Source organism: Poecile atricapillus, chromosome 9 (genome assembly GCF_030490865.1).
Source record: "Poecile atricapillus isolate bPoeAtr1 chromosome 9, bPoeAtr1.hap1, whole genome shotgun sequence".
Classification (NCBI taxonomy): Eukaryota; Metazoa; Chordata; class Aves; order Passeriformes; family Paridae; genus Poecile; species Poecile atricapillus.
This window is the reverse complement of record NC_081257.1, coordinates 7,766,407-7,788,005: the sequence shown is the minus strand read 5'-3', so window position 1 is coordinate 7,788,005 and position 21,599 is coordinate 7,766,407. Positions and strand designations below refer to the sequence as shown.

General features: G+C 49.3%; 3 protein-coding genes and 1 long non-coding RNA gene across 4 annotated transcripts in view; 3 read left to right on the top strand and 1 right to left on the bottom strand.

The window, feature by feature from the left end:
- Positions 1–7,662, top strand: part of DOCK3 (dedicator of cytokinesis 3) — a 183,324-nt gene extending 175,662 nt beyond the window's left edge. Inside the window, exons 53-55 of the mRNA XM_058845181.1 lie at positions 1,897–2,019; positions 2,603–2,685; positions 3,168–7,662. Coding sequence (XP_058701164.1) covers positions 1,897–2,019; positions 2,603–2,685; positions 3,168–3,674 — 713 coding nt within the window. The 3' untranslated portion in view covers positions 3,675–7,662. The remainder of the gene's footprint in view (positions 1–1,896; positions 2,020–2,602; positions 2,686–3,167) is intronic.
- LOC131582229 (uncharacterized) lies at positions 3,581–11,721 on the bottom strand. Its single transcript, XR_009278297.1, has 3 exons — positions 11,513–11,721; positions 10,767–10,835; positions 3,581–3,714 (listed from the first exon to the last, which is right to left on the bottom strand). It is a non-coding gene; the product is annotated as an uncharacterized LOC131582229 (long non-coding RNA).
- Positions 11,722–11,800: 79 nt separating this feature from the next.
- MANF (mesencephalic astrocyte derived neurotrophic factor) lies at positions 11,801–16,474 on the top strand. Its single transcript, XM_058845186.1, has 4 exons — positions 11,801–11,975; positions 14,210–14,337; positions 15,059–15,200; positions 16,111–16,474. The coding sequence occupies exons 1-4, from the start codon at positions 11,804–11,806 to the stop codon at positions 16,293–16,295; spliced, it is 627 nt and encodes a 208-aa protein (XP_058701169.1). The 5' UTR covers positions 11,801–11,803; the 3' UTR covers positions 16,296–16,474.
- A 260-nt stretch (positions 16,475–16,734) lies between these two features.
- RBM15B (RNA binding motif protein 15B) lies at positions 16,735–19,867 on the top strand. Its single transcript, XM_058845184.1, has one exon. It carries the CDS (start codon positions 16,839–16,841, stop codon positions 19,584–19,586), a length of 2,748 nt encoding a protein of 915 aa, XP_058701167.1. The 5' UTR covers positions 16,735–16,838; the 3' UTR covers positions 19,587–19,867.
- Positions 19,868–21,599: the final 1,732 nt, after the last annotated feature.

Here is a 21,599-nt window from a genome sequence, read left to right as displayed (position 1 = left end):
CAGGGCAGAATGGTTCAAATGCAGCTTCCCTGCTAATTAAACTTGGCCATGGAGCCACTGAACAGGCACAGAGAGAGATACTGGCTAAGGCACAGCACTGGGAATTCCCTGCTTCCGTTCTTCCCTGAAGCATTTTGGCTAAAACACTGGTTTCAACGGGCAGCAGCTACGCTTCAAAATCATCTCACCTTCTCCCAGCACTCCTAAATACTCAGAAGGCTATGAATGAGAGAACACTGAGAAAGCATAAATTGATTTTTCACTGGGGTACCATGTGTTGTTCTTCACGTTCTCATTCTGCATCTCAGAATTTAAAAAGAACCCCAAAACAACAAGCACAGCAACAGTTTTACAGGCCAAGCAAATCAGGTTTTCTGTCCTTTTCACTTGATGCTGGAATATGGCAGGAGATGAGCAAGGCTGGCACTGCTGTGCATCTTGTCCCTCTATTTTAGCCCTTTGACACCAATTGCAGTAGTGCAAATTAGAGCACTCTGGCATGTGTACATGGAAAATCCATCTGGAGCCACATTACTTATATAGAGAGATAGGCCCTGGTTTGAACCTATTCTCTGTCAAGATTCTTAGTGTCTTCTTCATCTGCCTTTCTCAGGTTCTCACACTGACTCTCTCTTTAAGGAAAAAAAAAATTACTTTTATATTTTTATGGGATTTGTCCTGTTTTATGAAGCTGTCACTTTGTGATCTTTTTTTACTTTAGGGAATTTTAGGCCTTGGGGAGCCCATGCTCATGCTAACTCATGAACTAGGGAGACAAAAAAAAAAAAGAAAGAGAAACCTTTCAAAGTCATTTTAGAAAGAAGTACACCAAAAATGGCTGCAGGCATTTTAATTAAGGAGAAATCCTCTTCAGATGTCAAACTCCATGTTTATTTCTCCAGGCTTCCATTTTTCAAACTGAAGATGGAAAAAGCTATTTTTATCTCCGTTTGCTTTGACAGGTTCAATTAATTACTTTTTTCTTTCTTTGTTAATCTGAAGAAATTGCAGTTGCTTATTTGTTTTTAAATAAACACAACTATTGCATGTCTCTTCTCAGAATAAATCAAGTCTTGTTTGGAAGGAAGGAAGGAAGATGCATTTTAATAATGTTCAAGGTTGACAGAATTCTCAAGATCTTGAAAAAGGTTCATGTTCACGTCAAGAAGCAGCTTTTATTTCTATGAAAAGCCACGTCCACGAAGATAATGTTCACTCTCTGTTAAATGCAGCAAGCATTGCTGTCTCTATACTCCCTGATTCACAAAGACTTGGTCTCTTCAGGAGAGGATTCACTGTAATACAAACAGCCAAACTGTTGTCTTTAAATATTTTGTCACCAAAGTTCCTGATCAATTCTGTAGCTTAGTAAATTGGAGCTTTGAAGTAATTTCTTTTGCCACAGATTGTAACAGACTGAGGTATAATTTCTTTCATGTCCTTTATTCAGTCCTCACTGAGCCTGAAGTATAACCACAGGCTGTCCTGTGTTTCCAAAAAGTTTTGCCATGTTCCCTTGTCACCACTCCCCATAACAAGCAGGACAGCTCACACCTGAGATCCAGCCACCATTCCATTGATGGGATTTCATTTTTACCTCCGCATTGATCTGCAAAAAAATGTGCCGGGAGTCCTACTGCTCTTCAGATTTGCTAGAAATGAGCCCAGGGATAGAGGGGAGCTGGGCAGACTAACCCTGCGATCACCTAACTCTCATTTCCTTAACAAAGCATCTCTCAACTTAACACTCTGTAGCCTTTCTGTGCTTTCAATCCTATCATTCACTGAGTCCCTGGAATCTGTCTCTCTGCTGCTAAAGAGCACACTGGAAAGCCAGTTCTGGCCCCACAAACTCCCTGTCCTATTACCCCAGTTACATCTGTTTCAATCCTTTAGCTGTGCCAGCAGCACCCAGTAGCTGGAGCCTGGACAGTGGAAGCCGAGAGGCGCTGCCATTCCTGTCTGCCCATGCTGGGAGCATCCTGGCCCCACCAGTGCCTCCCCGAAGCCTTCCCCATGGTAAGGACGTGCCCAGCAGGCCTGATGCAAATGCCTGCAGTCACACACACACACAAATCCAGACCACCTGAAAGCTGACCTTCCCCCCACAACCCTGTAAAAACAACCAGAAACAGAAACCCCATAGTCTTTCCTGGTCTGCTAGGTTTTCAAATTTTTTTTTTCCAAAATCTTCAAATTCTTGCAGTCCTTAAGCAATGTGAACTTGTGTGTACTTTCGGATTAGAATTAAGTGTGAGAGTGCCGAAGCTTGGTGTGGCTTCTTACCAATGATCAACTTTAGCAGTAATTTAAGCTTCCAAAGCTATTAAATGAAACTTCAAATGTTCATTGTTTAAGAGCCTGTTGCCTTGCCCTGAGATCCTTGATAATGGAGCAGTGAAAAAAAATCTCTCTGTGCACTTAATTTCTCCTTAGCAGCCTGTGTGTGACAGATGCACTCCGCAGTATCCATCAGACAGACAGCCCTAGGCTGGAGTTAGCAGTGTTTGGAGCTGTTACCTGGCATTACAGAGCTAAACCCCGCTCTGTGGCTGCAATGAAACAGCACAGGTTTGCATTTCTGACCCTTGTCTCATTCCAGGACACTACTCACTGCACTTTGATGCCTTCCACCACCAGCTCAGTGATGCTCCCCCGGCACTGCCCGCACGAACGTTGCGCAAGGTAATGGCAGGAGAGGAGAGAGGGATGTAAGACAACAGTGGGCTCTTGAAGGGGATCCTCCCTTCTCTGCTCCCACCAAGCAGCTTCTGAATGCAGAAACACTATTTTTAACATGTTAGGAACTCACACATGAGAAAACCCACTGAAAGCTCTTAACCTATTCCACAGCTAAATGCTATTTCTATAACTCACGGGTTGTAGGTCCTTCCCTTTTCCTTTTTTGCACCATATGCTGTGATTTCAGCACCCCGATCATCACCTCAGCTGCTGTTTCTCTAACAGCTCTGGTCTTGTTGAGTGCACTTATCTGCCCACAAGTGGTACTTCCATACATGTAAACCAATAATCCTTGGCATTCTGAGCACAAATGGAACTGTGCCGTTGTTAACAACACTGTCAAAAGCTGAAATGGGGATCAACACACAAGATGCAGCATTGCCTCCTTTGTCAATTTTAACCTGGTTTTGTTTCTCTCCAAACAGTCCCCTCTTCATCCTATCCCTGCATCGCCCACCAGTCCGCAGTCTGGTCTAGATGGCAGTAACTCCACTTTATCTGGCAGTGCCAGCAGTGGTGTCTCTTCCTTGAGCGAGAGCAATTTTGGACATTCTTCTGAACCACCTCCTCGCACAGACACCATGGATTCTGTGCCCAGCCAGGCCTGGAACACTGATGAAGATCTAGAGACACCCTACCTCCCGGTCAGGTACAGTCTCTCTGAGCCTGATGTCCTGGAGTCGCTCAAATCCCAGCCATGCCGAAGCCACTCTGCTCCATCTGGAGTCATTCCTCAGGACACCATGGACCCTCCTGCTTTACCCCCCAAACCTTACCACTCCCGGCTGCCAAACATGGAGAACGAGGAGGGGATGATAATTGAAGATGATGACAAACACCGCCCGTTGCATCGTAAGGTGCCCCAACCAGTGAGTGGTGGAAAGGAAGAGCAGGCCAGGGTGGCATGGGAGCACGGCATCAGCGAGCAGTAGGGACAGCTCCTGGTACGCAGCTGGCATTGGCATTCCAGGCCTGGATAGACAGAGAGAGAGCAGGACTCGGAGAACAGCAAACTGATTTTCTACTGCCGCAAGGTTATGTCTGAAGCCCAAAAAAGCAATTGGGCCAGCATGGCAGGTTGCTGCTTTCCTTTTTAATTTCTTTTTACACCTTTCCGTTATGTTTTTTAACTTTCTGTGCAGTGGACAGTTTATTCCTTCTGCAGTTTCTTAACCACATCATACGGCATATGAGCCATAGAGACTTGCAGAAGCTGAAAAATACAGTTTTAAGTGGAGGAGAAAACGGGGGGAATGTGGCAAGTTGATTTTGAACCTGCTTTCCTCCCAGTTCTGAGACGCACATGAGTAGAAGCAGTTGCACTAGGAACATATTTCTTTGCTGTACAGAATTGAAAGCTCATTGCTGAAATCAGGGATTCTATGAACTGTCAGGCTGGAAGGTGCATGAGCTGCAGGCAGTGGAAAGATGGCAATTCTAAGAAGAAATTGGCTCTTTTGAGAGCAGGATTGTATATATCTGTGCAGTGATCTCCCTGCATTGGTTCATAGGTGCTGAGGCAATCTAAGCAGTGCTGATGCACTGATCTCCAAGATATCATTTCCAACAAACTCTGCCTCCTTTGTTTTTTATGTACTGTTTCATTTCTTAAATTTTGCTTTCACTGGCTAAGCCAACCTGCTTTCTCATGGGAATTGTGTTATTCATCTGTGCTACAGAATGAGAGGAGGTTGGTGGCTACTGGAGCTACAACCTCATTGTAGGCCTTTCCCATGCCCAGCTTTGGGCAGGCTGTTGACACCAGCATTTCTATTCCAGATTAAAACAAAACCAACCAAATTGAGTTTCTCATGCCACAAGCTGGTTGATGACCCAGCCAGTAAAGAAAAGGTGGCTTAAATGCATCATATCCAACAATCCTTGCCTCAGGGCTGAACATCATAATTCTCACCAACTTCCATCACCCAGGAGCTGAGATTCATTCCTGTTAAGTCAGTATCCTCAGTCCCTCCCAACAACTCACTGCAGCTGGTGTGCAGAAAGAATCTCCCATCTCTCAGAGCAGACAGGAAACACCAAGACTTGAGCAATGCCCGGTATCAAGTGTACACCCCAGAGTCAGGGACCTTAAAGGCAACCTGTAAAGAACAAGTGTTTTTTTCCTCTTTTGCTTCTTTAGAATGTGTAGTAAGAGCTGCTGCTTCTCTGTTGAAGGTTGATTTCTTTTTCCTTTTCTCCTCAGGCAGCAATACAGCCTTTCCCCATCCCATGACTTTTATTGATAAGCTCTAGAAAGGGCTGAAGAACACTGAGGGGGGACACCAAGCTGCACCACACAAACCAGAACTGTGCAGAGCTGAAGACAGTACAGGTCTATGAACACAAAACATGCCTTTTAATCAGTACTTGCACAGTTCAGGAAAAAAAAATCTGTGGGTATATTGTTCTTTACAAAGAAAAGATCTAGGTTCTAAGGTTCTAAGAAACCTATTATTGCTGTTTTCATAGTTTTCAAGAAAATTTCAATTTCAAAATAGTATCAACTATTTAATGTTTTTAGATGAACAGCCCACCTTCCTTTCCCTTGCCACACCCACACCCATTTTAGCCGTCCTTATAATCCTTTCACCTGCAGACTGCAAAGCACACTCCATAGGATGGAAACAACCCTCCCTCTTTCCTACCACTGACAAATCTGAAGCACATTCAAATAAAACCTCTACCATATAAATTAGTGCCAGAAACAGAAACAGCACTCAACTTACTTCTTGAATTCTTGCCTAACTGCTCTGTTTCTCCTGCTAAAAACAGCATAAAGAAGCAAAAAAGGATTATAAATTTTTTACAGGTCACCTTTAGCACTACCTCTAAATACAGTGACTGGGCAGAGTACATGGTTTCTGAACTAGCTAAAGATGGTCTGGCTGTATAAAGTCTGGACTCAGCAAGTTGTATGAAGGGGACTTTAAGAGGATTTGTTTGTTTTCTTTCTCAAGCTCTAGCCCATGCAAAACTACTAAGTTATGGATTTGTTTCTTAAATGGCCTATTTGGCTGGAACAAAGTCTCTCTTGCTTCCTCTATTTTGTTACTAACACAGGCTGCTTGTAATCATTATATCCTTCACAATTTAAACAATGATAATAAAATCTGGCCTATGGTGGATATTTCATCTTTAGCAGGAAGGAGAGTTTTCCAATGCTAGGACAGTCTTCAGTGTTAACAAATCAAGCTGCATCTCTGGTATATAACAAATATAGGAAAACAACTGATGTTTTCAGTAAAGGTAAGTCAAGGTAATTCCTTAGAAAAGGGTGAAATGTTTTCACATATGCTATCCTCCAATCCCACTGAGACTCCTCCAGTGTAGTTCTTAAAAGAACTAAGTTATAATTCCATCTCCCTTGCCCCAGTTTCTTTCTTTTTTCTGGCAGCAAGACTGAAAGTAGGAAATGTAGTGACTTACCGAGCTTCCTTAATGTGAAAAACCAGCAGGTCTTGCAAATAAAACTTTGCAGAACCAAGAATGCAATTACCATGGGACTGAGTCCCAGTCAGCTGGAAAACCTGCCCACCAGAGCTCTAATCTGAAAATGCATCATCCTGCTCTGGTTAGAGACCTGGTACAACAGCAGTGAGTCCATTTGGGGAGTCTGGCATTCCTATGTATTTGCAAGGGTTCGAAGATTAATCAGGTAATGTATACAAATACCTAATATATTGCAGGTCCACATAAAGAAGGGTGGAATAAATTGCTGAATTTACCAAATTTGAGCCTCTCTGGAGTTAAATTTCTGTTGTTGTTCTGATATCTACCAAGTATTCTGCCTCCCTTTTCAGTGTTTGCCTTAAAGGGAGCAGAAGATAGAAAGACTATTATTAAGATTTTGTGAATCTTGGAATTCATATTGCCTGGAACTACTATTTCTCTGTAGGGTGAGGTGTCTTTTAGCATAGTACAACTCCAACATCAAGCTCAGTCCTGGAGTAGGTGGAAGCAACAGCAGTTGTTGCACTTGCCCAACAGGATTTGAAGATTCCTTGTATAAACCACAGAAACAGGATGTTTTGAACAGGACCTTGACATTCTATACCTAACTCTAATTCAAACCTCAGTGTACTTGCCTTCATTGGGTTTTCTTTGCATAACAAAATAGCATGTGCATTCCAGAGAAAAATTGGTGGAATTCTGCTATAAATCTCTCCATCGTCAGTGTACCTGCTGGCCCCATCTGAAACAAAACTGAGAAGGAGCTACAGTGGTAGAAGAAAAGCAATTAAAACAATTTCTCTGAATCCTACTTTTTTTTTTTCCCCCTAGTAGTTGGGTTGGTTTTATTGCTATATGCAAGGTTCAGATCCTTTTTTGTATTTTCCTCTGTTTGGTTTTTAGCTTACTTACCCTTTTTTAGGTAAGGGATATTGCATATCCCTTCTGTGGGAGTATCAGCCAAAACTGGGGAGGCTGGAGAGAGCAAGAGCCTTTGGGAAACAAATTATGTGGTATTTAAAATTTCCTCTGGTCATGCTTCTTTGTAAATACCCCCATTTGAATGCTGTGTATTTGTACAGGAAATTGAGCAAAAAATGTATAGATTGTGATGTCTGACTGGTATTCTGCCCTGTAAATGTGTTTTTAACCTCTGGCATTCTGTGCTTATTTAAAAAAAAAAAAAAAAAAAGGCAAAAACCTCTAACCACTTCTCTTTTGTGTATTCATGTTTAAAATAAAATGAAAACAGCTATCTTATCTATAATGGAAATCAAATTCAAAAGGAAAAAATTAATTTGTACAAGTGTCCTAAAGGTACTTAATTGTATATATTGTGATAGCATGTTTCCAGAACCAACAAATAAGTGGTGTGAATTTTAGATGTAAATATCTGCCGTTTGTTTTGGGTTCCTTTCCCTTACCCATTCACTCGACTGCTGTGATGTGGAATTAAAGATTAATACCTGATATTAAAACAGTACAGCTGTATGGTCATTGCTGTCATCCAGGCAGGGCTACCCTCAGACTGCTCTAAACCTTCAGAAGAGAGAAGGAACAACCCTCCCTTCCCACCTCTGTATGAATGACAAAAAGGGGAAGCAACCAAAAGGACTTTATGTGTGGTGAAGGAAGGGTTTCCATGTTACACTTTCAGCTGACAGTGTTATTTAATATCAACTCTTGAAGCAAGCAGCAGGTACAGCCCCCTCCTGCTCCGGTCAGGTAGATGGACATGGCACTGGCAACAGCCCCAGGCACAGTTGTGGGGCAATGCTTTCAGAGACAAAGCTTCCCCCTAGGACAGCTGTGGAGTGGCTGGGTGCCACTTCCTTATCAGCTGGGCTTAAACCACCACTATCTCACTGCCTAAAAGATTGCTACTCTTTTATTGCAATAGTACTTAAATACTGATCATTTTAACAGAATAGATGTCTAAGAATAGTAGTTAAGACATGCAGGAACACAGTAGTTTGGAATTCAGAGCTATGGAGACTTCTGCAGGCTCCTAATCTCCAATTTACTTCCATTACCACTAGTAAACCAGGCCATTGTACAGGAGGCAAAATAACTCATTTAATGAGTCCTGGCAAATCAACAAAAAAACTTCCAGAACACGTCTCAAAAGCCATTTAGCAGCAAGTCTGACTCTTCAGCTGGCCCCAGGATCTACATGGCCTGCCAAGGTACCCTTTGCTCGCCCCACATACAAATACTGAGAAGAGAAACTGTAGCAAGGTACTTGAGTGTATCTACAGTATCAAAGTGTGGCTTAGCTAAAATGTTCACCTGATGCCTGAAGAAGTCTGTATCAAAGAATGGAATCATAGAATCATTCAGGTTAGAAAATACCTCCAAGATCACCAAGTCCAACCTTCAGCCAAATACCACTCTGCCCTCTAAACCGTATTGTGAAGTGCCACATCCACTTGGGTTTTTGGACACTTCCAGGGATTTTCAGCATTTCCCTGGGCAACCTGCTGTTCCAGGGCTTAACCATCCTTCCAGTGAAAAAATTTTTCCTAATATTCAACCTGAACCTTCCCTGGCACAATTTGAGGCCATTTCCTCTTCTTCTGTCACTTGTTCCCTGCGAGAAAAGGCCAACCCACACCTGACTACAACCTTTCAGTCAGCTGTAGAGAGAGAAGAGACCTCCAGCTGAACACTGGTACCCTCAGCCACTCCTCCTAGGACTCATGTTCCAGATCCTTCACCCAGTCTTCAGTCAGACCCTTTGAGACTGTTTCTAAGCCAGCTTATTAAATCTTCATTAAGAAAGTATTTTTTATTCAGCTAAAAACTATTTATTAACCAAGCACAGGAAATAAAAATGTATTTTGGCACAACAAAAGATGTGTGAAGCCCTAAGCTTTAAACAAGAGTTAAAAAAATACTCCAGTTTCTGTTAAAACCAACAGATCAATTTTTTTCAGTGTAAGTCCAATACTTTATTTAAGCTGCCACTAGTCAGATTGAAATCTAAATCCCATGTCCAAATACCTCTTCTTATCTAAATAAGAAAACTTCAGCACAGTTTCAATATATGACTTGTCCAGCTCAGTATGAATTTCATTACAAAGCTGATAAGAGAAGAAATTAAACCTCTAGAAATTACTCTAACCTGGCGGATTAAAGATTCAGTCTTCTACACCCTATGCATAAAAGTGCCTCCACTTGTAGATGATTCTTAGCAAGCCAAGGAAACAAATACAGTTCACAAGGCAGACCTCTGAGCTCAGGTGTCTTAATAGGTCCACACACCACTTCTCCCTTTTGATGGGCTTTACTGTTAATCCCACATAAATTAACCCCAAATTTGGAATAGTAGATCTGTTACACTTCATCTTCTATTCAGCATTCATTCACAGCAGTACTGCATTACCTTTTCCCAAATTGTTTCCCCTCCCCCGTGACAGAACTCTCTTCTTTGTCCTCACAGCCCAACACCAGAGGCTGAGCCCCTTCCTCCCCCCTCCATGGCTGTAAGAGATCTGTGTTCTCAGCTGGCAGAGCCAGCACTGCCCCAGCCCCCACAGCTGTCAGGAACATCCTCTAGTTACCTGCACTTCCCAACGACTGGAATCCCCACAGATCCACCAAGCCAAATTAACTCTCCTGCCCACTCAACTGGCTGACTAACCCAGAGCAGAGAAGGTTCCAGGCAGAACTTAGAACACCTTCCAACAATGCCTAAAGGGGTTCCAAGAGAGTGAAGGAGGGACTTTGGACAAGGCCCTGGAGTGATAAGGACACAAGGGAATGCCTTCACAATGACAAAGACCAGGGTTGGATTGGATACTAGGAAGAAACAACAGTGAGGACCAGCACAAGTTCTCCATTACCCAGGTCTCAGCCAGGACAAATCCCTAATGGTCCAGAGAGACAGAGCCTGGAGGGTGGTGGAATAAACAGAGCCCCAAAAACCTCTCCATTGATCAAAATGAAGCACAGGGTAAAATGCAAGGAATCCATTCTAGCTGCTGAAACAAACTATAAATAAAAATAAGGAAAAACGCAAAACCAAAAGGAGTTCTTGTTCTTCCTCAGACCCATTTGAAGATCTCATATTGAAATACACAGAGGCTCAAATCCCAGACCAAAACCAAATAAAATTACTCCTTGCCTGTTCCATAAAAATGTATAAAGTTGCTAGCTTGAAGATGCTTCATAATTGCACTGTTTTGGTAGGTAAACTCTGTCCTTATCATGACCCTCCTAAAGTCTCCTAATTCCAAATTTAAGCCCTATTTCCACCTAATTAAGAAACCACTACATCTCACAGTTTTGGCCTCTATCCTGATAAGAAAAAAGGGCACTTTAAGCCACCACTTCTCTGAACAGCTAAGTGACTTTAGTGGGCAATGAATGTAAGTTTTAAAAAGCCAATAATCTTCCTAAAGTATACTGATATTGAGAAATTCTGGAAATCATTACAGAATGACATAATATTAATACAGACCTTAATAACCATATTTGGAGAGATAACAAGATCTAGAAATGTGCAAAACCACCTCTCCTAATAAACACATGATGTACTCTCACTGGCAATTAGTGTCCTAATTACTGCTCACCTGCTGTGACCTTTCCTGTATCAGGTGCTCCTCCTCACCTCATCAGGCTTATCACTTACACCTGATGACCTGCAAGAAAATTCTGATTAGGCATTGCCCCACCAGGCTGCCTCAAGAGCTCAGGGAGCTTCTTTGCTGTAGCACAGGGCTGTGACTTTGACTCTCCCTTCACTGGAATGACAGCCCAGAATACGCAGAGTTACATGTAAAGCCACACAAGGAGCTATCAACAGGTGTGTGCTCCTCTCCCAACTTCAAGGGGATTTCAGTTATAAACTCCCAGTGTTTGGGATTGCTGAAGGTAGTTAGCAGCACAAACTGTGAGGGCTTTTGGAACAGAATCAAAATAGTATGAGTTGGAAAAGACCCACAAGGATCACCAAAGTCCAACTCCTAGCCCTGGCACAGGACAACCCCAGGAATCCCCCTATGTCCCTGAACAAAAGGTGATAGGCCTAAAAACTAGGATATTAAGTTGCAATTAAACAAAATTTCTTTCAAAAACATCCACCCAAGAAGCCAGAAATAAGTGCACGCAGCTTGCTATTTTGACCTCTAAGCTGTCCCACCTCAAAGCACCCAGTCCTCGTACCCAGAGCCACCCGTGACGGGCTGTGCCCGTGCTGGCACCGAGCCCGTCCCTGCCGCTCCCACCCCTCACGGGACACCCCCCAACAAGCACGCGGCTCCTCTGCCCCATCGACTTCACACTACCCGGGGGCCTCGAGCGACCCCTCAAGCCTCACCTTGCGCTGCCGCACACCGCCCCGCCACAGCCGTGTGGAAGGCGGAGCCCGGGCTCGGCGGCCCCGCCCGCCCACAGGTGTGAGGATCTGCCCCTTCCCAAGATGGCGCCCGCGGCGAGCGCTCGCGAGCGCCCTTCCCTTAACAAAGATGGCAGCGAAGGGGCGGGGCTCCGCTCCGCGCGCCGGCCCTCTGCCGCGTCCCCCCCAATCAGCGGCCGCCAACTCTCCCGTGGAGGCGGCGGCGCGGCCAATGAGAGCTGAGAGCGTGGCGGCCGGGCGGGGAGCTGGCCAATGGGGCGGCGGCGGCGGGGGCAGCCGGCGTGGGGTGGTGGTGCCGGTGGTGCCGGTGCGGCGGGCGCTGCCGGGCGAGGCGGGATGCGGGCGGCCCACGGGCTTTGCGCGGCGCTGGCCTTGCTCCTGCTGCCGGCCGGTGGCCGAGCGCTCCGCGACGGGGACTGCGAGGGTGAGTGCGGACGGGCCCGGGCCGTGGGCACCGCGGGGGGAGGCCGCTCCTCGCCGCCGCTTCCCGCAGTCTGGCCCGTCCGCCGGGCTGTGGGGCCGGCACGCGGAGCAGCCTCGGGGCTGTGACAGTCCACCCGCCGGTGCTGGGCCGGGCCGGCGGGAGCGCTGCCTCCAGCGGCAGGAAAAGTCTCCGAAGTCTGGCCAAGTGCGGGCGGGCCGGGCCGGGCGCCGCTCGCAGGCGACCGGTGCCGGGGCGGTGCTCGGGGGTGTCCGGTGCCGGGGCGATGCGCCGGGCGGCCCGCGGGGCAGGAGGGGCGGGGTTTCCAGCCGCGCCCCGCTCCGGGGCCGGGATCTCCCTTCCGAGGGTACTGCACTCTGTTGGGAAGTTGCCCGTCCCCTCTCCACGGGGTCAGCGGTAGCGTAGAGTCCCCACGGGAAGGAGCGATGACTCCGGGAGACCGGACCGTCTCCAGGCCGGGAGATCAGCACTGTCGCAGCCCGGCATTGGCGGAGCAGCGCTTCCCGCCGGCTGTCCCGGCCGGGTGACGGTGACCAGGGCAGGGAGCAGGAGAACGCGAGTGAGGTTACTCACCCGGACCTCGCCGGGACTCCCCCCCTAGTCATCACAGTGTTACGTTCACGGGGTGCTCCGAGTCCTCTCAGTGCGCACAGCCAGGAGCCGTGAGCAGCTGATCCAAATCAAGTCGGGCACTTTGTGTACCACGGAAATACAAACGCCTCGGGGGTAGAACCTGTTGAGCTGCACAGCAAATTAAGCTGCTCCTGTACAGTGAACTTAACAGATTCCCCAAGTGAAGCAAACAGAACTTGAGGTGGGGCTCTAGTAGCTGGTTGGGAGTTAATATCTAATATCCCTCACTAAGACAGAATGAGGAGAAGAAACCCTATAAATCAATACTTCCAGCTGCTGTCACAGCACTAGACTGGAAATGTGTTTCTATCCTACAGTGGCCGTCAGTGTCACTGCCTGCAGCAAGTTTTTTCTTCCCAAGGTTTTCACTTCCCAAGAGCTTACAGTGGACCTCAGTGTGTCTGACTGGGGATAGACTGCTGGGAGGTAAATAAGGGTGTTGTATGCATACAAAAAATGTTTTCCAAAGTGGCCCATATTATAATAAGTTCTAGTTTTAATATAATGAGGGTTCATTTCTACTCAGTTCTATGACGGCCATACTCCATTTCCTGTCCTGCCCAATTACTGTGCCATGCGTCGTGTTCTGAGCTGAACTCAAGTTGCTAATGACAACAATATTTGCCAGTCCCTCGCTGCTGGGGTAAACAAATCCCATGAAAGACATACCTGTTCCTTAGAGGCAGAATGGTTCCTGGCACTCACCTCGCATGGGAAGGTGTGAGGATCCCCCAGGTGCTGAGCAGGAATTGAGGGGCTGCAGAGTGCTCGGTCCAGGTGATGCTGATATCCACAGATGTGTTGTGAGACCAAAATCTGACACTCAGGGTGTCCCTCAGTCATCCCATGGGCTGTCTGCCCTCCTTCCCAGCCACACACGGGGCTGCTGCACTTTGGAGCATGTGTGGAGCGACTGCTGCCAAGGGAAGGAGTAATGACCGAGTTGTGCAGCCCTTCCCACAGGCAGGAACCTGGATCTGTCCTCTCAGCTGCAGCTGCACTTGTGGGAGTTGCATTATGTCTAAGAATCTTCCATCTTTCCGTCTGAAACTGCATCAGAAGCTTGTGGAAATGAAAGAAGGGAAAAGGTGCCGCATGGACATAGCATGGGATCACATTTCTTTTTCTCTTGGAAGTAATTTCAGCTGAAGCAGCCTGGTAATCAGTGATACCCTGTTACTGAAGTAAGCACACAGGGAGTCTCAGAGGATTATGTACAGAATTGGTTTTCTATCAGCACTGGGTTTGACACCCATGTTCTTACCAGTTGCTTCCCAAAGCAGCAAGACAACTTTAAATTTACATTTTTGCACGGGTGTGGTTTTGTATCCATCATATGATCCTATGCTCATTCAAGACAATGTACAGAAGCCTCTTGACACTTCCATGGATCTAATTTCCCACCAAAAGTACCAGGGCATGTTGTTGATTCACATGTGCTCTGAATGACTTTCTGAACCATGGGTGAAGTTCAGAAAAGTTCTGTTATCCAAAGCCCTGATTCTGTTTCCCTATGAGTGTCCTCTAAGAGCTGCGTTGAGATTACTGCTCTGGCTGATAACTCCATCCATCTTCCCTTCCAGTGTGTGTCACATTCCTGGGAAGGTTCTACCAGAGTCTAAAGGACAACGACGTTGAATTCACACCTTCCAGTATTGAAAAGGAGCTCTTGAAATCCTGCAAAGAAGCAAAGGGCAAAGAGAACCGCCTGGTAAGTGGGGGGAGTCCTGCAAATGAGGGGAAACTGAGTCTGTATGATATGGCTTCCCAGGGGCTGTTTCTGCTGGCTCTGTGGCCACAGTTGTGTATTTTTATGAGAGAACTCAAGGAGTTAAATCTCTTTACTTTTAAAAAAAAGGAAAAAAACCTACCACCCTGTCAACAGTGATTAGACTGGCTGGCATCTTACTGTTACTGAAGCACTGGAGATAAAGCTTTTGTTTGCTGTAGGGCTTCCCTGTCCCTTAAATAGTATAATCTGTTAAAATACTTACACTTTTTGTCTGTTTAGCTGAAAAATAAATAAAGGAAACCAAATTGCCCTAACTAAAATCAGAGGCAATTTGTGAATCAAGAGGCCCAAAGAACCTGAACTCTCCTCAGAGAACTACAGAGACATGCAGAGGGGGAACACGTTTTCAGAGACGCTCTTTGAATGAAGAAGACTTTATTCCTAATCCTGTTTTATTTTAATAAAGTTAAAAAACCAAGACCACCAGCCTCAGTAGCTGTAAAATCAGTGCAATGGAAAACACTTGCTCAGTATTCTGGGCTCAGCTAGGCTCCTTTTGCCCAGCTCTAGCAGTCCCTTGGGGAGATTCTATAACAGTAAGAATCCAGCTGCAATACCAGATGAGGACAGGGACAGAAAACTCTGCTTTTAGAAGCCTTTTTTTCAATGCATCCCCACTTCACTCTTTTCTTCCCTCTAGTGCTATTACATTGGGGCCACAAGTGATGCAGCCACCAAAATCATTAATGAGGTATCAAAGCCCATGAGTCACCACATCCCTGTGGAAAAGATCTGTGAGAAGCTAAAGAAGAAAGACAGTCAGATCTGTGAACTAAAATACGGTAAGTTGCCTGCACAAGAGGAAATGCCCATGATTTGTTGGGAGTAAAGCAACATCCTAGAACTACTCAGTCCTGACTTCTGTAGCCTAGTTACATTGCACAACCTGGGTTGCTCTCCATGAACATCCTAGAGAGTTCTATGGAGATGCTTAGGTAAGACTGTTGGCTGCTAACCCTTCTTGTTTCTGCAGGGACACTGATCAGCCCTGGAATAACTAACTCCCAGGAGTAGCAGCACTGCTGTGCTCACATTGCTGTTTGGAATGTCATGTTTGGGAGGGTGTGTGGTACAGCCTGTGATGGCAGCGTGTGCGGGTGTCACTGTGGTGGGGCTCAGGCCCTGTTCCCAGCAGCAGGGTGATAAATATTGCTTTCTCATCTCCTCTGGTGTCTCCTCAGAGCATTCCACTCTGCTTCTCATCACTTTCTTGAACTCACATTCCTAGATGAATCCTCTTCCTGAAAAAAGACTAATACAAAAACAGGCACAGGCCTCTTTCTGCTTTCCCTTACGGCTGTCCTTACACCTCCTGGAGATACCCCTTGGTCTGTGGGTCTTTATACCTCTCATTTCTCCTACTAAGGTTGTGTTGCTTCCTGAAAAGCTGCTTCTACTTGTCACTTTCTTATCTTTCCCTTGAAATGACTCTGCTACATTTCTTTTATCCAGTGGAAGAGAAGTGTTGGTGCTGCTCATATAATAAAGGGGCTTTCAGGGCTATTGCGGAACTCCTGCATATAAACCTCAACCAAGCTTTCTGTCTTCTAATAATTTTTAGCATTAAGAGCCTTATCCGCTGTCCAAATCCTAACTTAGACGTTCCTTCCACCCCCGGCACCTCTCTCCCTCTTGAGTTTTGGCTTCCTTGCCCACCTGGCGTGTCTGAGTGCAGCTCTGCTCTCCCCGCAGACAAGCAAATCGACCTAAGCACCGCCGACCTGCGCAAGCTGCGCGTCAAGGAGCTGCGGCGGATCCTGGATGACTGGGGCGAGGTGTGCAAGGGCTGTGCAGAGAAGTCCGACTTCATCCGCAGGATCCACGAACTGATGCCCAAGTACGCGCCGAGGGCGGCCGGCGCCCGGACAGACCTCTGAGGGCCGAGACCGGGGCGACACTGGGGCGAGACCGGGGCTCTGAGGGGCGAGAACTGGGCTCTGAGGGCGAGACCGGGGCTGCGAGGGGACTGTGAGGGGCGACCTCGAGGCTATGAGGGCCGACGCCGGCCCCGCGCTTTGTACGGGACTTTCATTAAAGTTCGCCGGTGTGTACCGGGCGGAGCCGTGCCGTGTGACGTGATTGCGGGACACATCCCCCTCCGCGCCCCGCACCCGCCGGTTCCCGGCATTCCCCGTCCCTCCCGCCCTCGCTCCATCCGCCGACCGGCACCGCGCGCGCCCCCTCAGCCCGCCGGGGGGCGGGGCTTCGCTGCCCGCCCTGATTGGCCGCCCTGCCGTCGCGCGCGGGCGGCGGGAAGCGCCGTGTGACGTCACGGCCCCGTGACGCCGGCTTGCGGCGCGGCGCGCGCGGGGCGATGACGTAGAGCCCGCGCGGCGCGGCGGCCGGAGCCGCCTTCGCTCCCTTTTGTCCAAGATGGCGGCGGCCGCCGGAGGCGCCTCCTGAGCCGCGGGCCCGGCGCGATGAAGCGCGGCAGCGACCGCGACTCGAGCCCGCCGGGGGCCGCGGGCGGACGCGCGGCCGCCGCCGCCAAGCGGCCCCGCGACCGCGACCGCGAGAGCAGCAGCCGGCGCGGCCCGCACCGCAGCTCGGGCGCCTCCCGCAGCAGCCGGGACAAGTCCACGCCCGGCGGCGGCGGCGGAGGCGGCGGCGGCACCACCACCAGCAGCAGCGGCGGCGGAGGCGGCTCCAGCTCCCGCAGCCACCGCGGCGATGAGCGCGCCGGCGGCGGCGGCGACTCGAACCACCGCCCGGCGGGGAGCGGCTCGGCCTCGGGCGCCCGCGGCGGCAGCCAGGCCGCCCCCTCGTCCTCCTCCTCCTCCTCGTCCCGGGCGCTCGGCGTGCCCAAGGCCAAGGCGCTGCCGGGCGCCGTGGTAGCCCCGTCGCTGCTGCTGGCCGGGCCGCCGCCGGGCGCCGCGCCCTCGCTGCTGCTGGCGCCGCTCGGGGGCTCGGCCGGGCTGGCCGGGGAGCCGCCCGGCTCCTGCGAGTACAAGACGCTGCTGGTGAGCGGGCTGAGCGCGGCCCTGCCCGACCAGCTGCTGGAGGACGGGCTGTTCCGCCTCTTCCAGCGCTTCGCGGGCGGGGGCGCCGGGGACATCAGTGTCAAGCTCTCCCACACGCCCGAGCTCGGCCGCGTCGCCTACGTGAACTTCCGACACCCCGGGGACGCCCGCGACGCCCGGCGGCACGCCCGGGCCCGGCAGCTGCTCCTCTACGACCGGCCGCTCAAGGTGGAGCCCGTGTACCTGCGCGGGGGCCGGCGCAGCCGCACGCCGCCCCCCGCGCCCTCCCCGGAGCCGCTGGGGTACCTGCCGCCCCTGCACAGCGCCTACCAGTACAAGCAGCGCTCGCTGTCGCCGGTCACCAGCCCCTTGCTGCGGGAGCCGCGGCCCCGCCACGCCGCCGCTGCCGCCTTCGCGCTGGAAGCGGCCGCCATCGGGCTCTCCCGGGAGCGGGAGCGGGCCCTGGATTACTACGGGCTGTACGACGAGCGCGGCCGCCCATACAGTTACCCCATCGTGGCCGAGGAAGACCTGATGCCAGAGGATGACCAGAGAGCCACCCGCAACCTCTTCATCGGCAACTTGGACCACAACGTGTCGGAGGTGGAGCTGAGGCGCGCCTTCGAGAAGTACGGCATCATCGAGGAGGTGGTGATCAAGCGCCCCGCACGTGGCCAGGGCGGTGCCTACGCCTTCCTCAAGTTCCAGAACTTGGACATGGCTCACAGGGCCAAGGTGGCCATGTCAGGCCGCGTTGTGGGCAGGAACCCCATCAAAATCGGCTACGGGAAAGCCAACCCCACCACCCGGCTGTGGGTGGGCGGCCTTGGCCCCAGCACTTCCCTGGCCGCCCTGGCCAGGGAGTTTGACCGCTTTGGCAGCATCAGGACTATTGACTACGTGAAGGGCGACAGCTTCGCTTACATCCAGTACGAGAGCCTGGACGCTGCCCAGGCCGCCTGCGCGCAGATGAGGGGCTTTCCCTTGGGCGGACCGGAGAGGAGGCTCCGAGTGGATTTTGCCAAAGCAGAAGAGACAAGATACCCGCAGCAGTACCAGCCCGCGCCGCTCCCCGTGCACTACGAGCTACTGGCTGATGGGTACAGCCGGCACCGGAGCCTGGAGCAAGACTTGAGGGTGCGGGATAGGACTCCTCCGCACCTCCTGTACTCGGACAGAGACAGGAGCTTTGTGGAGGCAGACTGGGCCAGCCCTGCCAAAAACGCCGAACGCAGGAACAACCTGGAGAGCTACAGCCGGTCCGTGCGCAGCCGGAGCGGGGAGCGCTGGGGCAGCGACGGCGACCGCAGCGTGCCCAAACCGTGGGAAGAGAGGCGGAGACGCCGGAGTCTTTCCAGTGACCGCGGGAGGACTACTCACTCGCCTTACGAGGACAGAAGCAGGACAAAGGCCAGTGGGCCAGCTCTAGACCGCAGCCCTGACAGGGCTCGCAAGGAGAATCACACTACAGAACCCGGAGCCGAGAAAGAGCAGAGCAACTCCCTCCAGAACAATCGTCACGCGGCCGAGGAGAAACCCCATCGCGAGCCAGCCGATGCTCCCCAGCCCAAAAAAAGGGACAGCGAACGCAATCATCGAACTGGTGAATCGGAATCAAAAACTCACGAGGAGCCAAAATCTGAGACCAAAAAGCTAAAGAATTTATCAGAATATGCTCAGACACTGCAACTTGCTTGGAATGGGCTTCTTGTGCTAAAAAACAGCTGCTTCCCCACCTCTATGCACATCCTGGAGGGAGACCTGGGTGTCATCAATGGACTCCTCAAAGACCATTCGTCTGGCGGGAAGTTGACGCAGCTCAAAATCGCTCAGAGACTTCGGCTGGACCAGCCCAAGCTGGATGAAGTCACCCGGCGCATCAAACAAGGCAGCCCCAACGGCTACGCCGTGCTCCTGGCCACCCAGTCCGCCCCGGCAGGGGCAGGGGCCGAGGGGACCTTCCCTGTGGTAGAGCCTGGCTTGCAGCGACGGCTTCTCAGGAATCTGGTCTCCTACTTGAAACAGAAGCAGGCTGCTGGGGTTATCAGCCTGCCCGTGGGAGGGGCGAAGGGCAGGGACAGCACAGGCATGCTTTACGCGTTCCCTCCTTGCGAGTTCTCTCAGCAGTACCTCCAGTCAGCACTAAGGACATTGGGGAAGTTAGAAGAAGAACATATGGTGATAGTTATAGTCAAAGACACTGCCTAGCCCACACTGTCTTTTCAAATTCCATGTTTTCTTTGTGTGTCACACAGCCCAGTTGTTTTTAAGGCTGATCATTTTGGTTGAGGCTCAAAACACCTTAACCAAAGTGGTAAGATTTTTAGTTTCTAATTAATTTTAATACCTATAATATCTATTAAAATTTTAAATAGAGCCCATTTTATTCGTTTTTAATATGTGACACTGTCCGCTGTTGTTCTGTATTTTTATTTTTTAACTGTATGAAAAGTTGTCAGTAAAGCCTTGTTCACTGATGGATTTCTAAACTTGTGCGGTATCCGAGTTCTTCTGGCCCAGGAAGGGCGAGTTCCCTGTGCTGCAGCCAGGCCAGGTGAGGCCCCAGCCCAGTTCAGCTCTCAGATCCCAACTTTGAGCACCTCCTTCATCTTTATATGTGTCCTTCAAGGTGGGAGAGGAAGAGGGGCTATTTGTGCTGTAGCAGAGACTGAAAGGTTGGTTCTCTGGTTTTTATTTTTTGTCCTGTTTGCTTTTTATTTCGTAAATTTGAGTCTGGATGCTTTGTTGTTGAGTCTCTCTTTGAGAATAGAAGCTTCCCAGGAAGCCAGCTACCAAGGAAGCAAATCCTGATGAAGAATAAAAGTGTTTTTCATACACACCAAAAAATTAGTTGATACTTGGCAAAAAGTTTGCTAGTAAGGAGTGGACCCTGTATTCAAGTTGGTGAGGTTTGAGACCACCTGGTACATGTCTCAGTCATAGAAATTCTTGGATAAAACAAAAAAGGTCTGACGTTCCCAATTTTTATAAAAGGAAAAACAAGCAGAGGGAAAAAAAAAAAGTTATTTAAGGGGGAACCCTCTTGGACCCTTATTCAATGTGGACAAGCCAGGGCCATGAAGGTGTTTAGTGAGCTGGAGGTGCTCATGTGCAGTCAATCATGTTGTACTACCTGGAATCCTTTATTGCAAGGTAAATGGTTTTGTTTTTTTTTCCTAAAGTTTAAATTTGTTTGCAGGCTTACAAAAAAAGACAGAAACGTGTCTGTCTGGCTGAGAATGTGTTCTGTTAGCACAGGTGACCTGTAACAGAAACCACTGGAGGTCAAAATCTGAGCTCTAAAACGGGTGGAAGCATCACCTCTGCTGTCTGTGGTATGAGGTGGTTGGTTGGGAGGCCAGACCCTTTGAGTGCTCAGCAACATAAGGATGTGGTAACAAGTCCAAGCTGGAGTTAAAATCCACACTGTTCTGTTTGGGGATATTTTTATTTTTCAAAGCGATGCCTGTAGATTTTAGGAGACTTACAGAAAATTGTGTGGGATTAAAAATGCTACATTTTAAAGTTTCTTTAGATTTGCAGGTGATTTTTTTATTGTTTTTCTCATGGTAAGCAAGTGAACAAATTCGTGGGAGAACCAGATTTACCTCGCGCTAATCTCTGTGACCCAGCAGCTCATTTGCTGAGGGTTGCCAAAAGCCCTTCTAAAACTCCTCTCAGGTATGATTGGTGTCACGACCCACTTAGCAGGGAGCATAACTCAATCTAATGATGCTTTTATTTTTCACTTTTTAACCCTGCAGATGTAGGGACATCATCAGCTGGTGATGGGTTATTAATATCAACCAGCGTGGGTTGGTTTGTTGGGCTGGCGGGTGGGGGTTGCATTTCACTTGATGCATTTTCTGTGAAGGAGGGGAGCCGAATGCTCCGCTGGGAGCAGCAGGGATCCGGGAATGCGCTGTGGGAGCAGAGGAGCAGCTCCACTGCCTGCACTGGTGGCACTGGGCTGCCCCGGTGTCACACGGTTATAGGGACACCGACTCCACCCTCGTGACCGAGTCCCCGATGCTGTTGTAACGCAGACGGTGCCAAATGTCAACAGTTGGTTCAGTGTTATCTGAAACCGAGTGCTATTAAATACCCCTCGTGGCTGGCCCTAGGGCGATTAGAGCCTTTTGTGGGAGTATCCTGCCTTGGAGGTGTCCCGGCAGTTGGAGCTGCTGCAGCTCGTGCTGTGCCATGGCCTTTTGTGTGTTA

Excerpts from the sequence above, each read along its gene's own strand:
- MANF (XM_058845186.1), top strand. The coding sequence starts at position 11,804 with ATGGGGCGGCGGCGGCGGGGGCAGCCGGCGTGGGGTGGTGGTGCCGGT. Across the intron at positions 11,976-14,209 it reads CCGCGACGGGGACTGCGAGG|TGTGTGTCACATTCCTGGGA; the intron begins GTGAGTGCGGAC and ends CTTCCCTTCCAG. Across the intron at positions 14,338-15,058 it reads AGGGCAAAGAGAACCGCCTG|TGCTATTACATTGGGGCCAC; the intron begins GTAAGTGGGGGG and ends TCTTCCCTCTAG.
- RBM15B (XM_058845184.1), top strand. The coding sequence starts at position 16,839 with ATGAAGCGCGGCAGCGACCGCGACTCGAGCCCGCCGGGGGCCGCGGGC.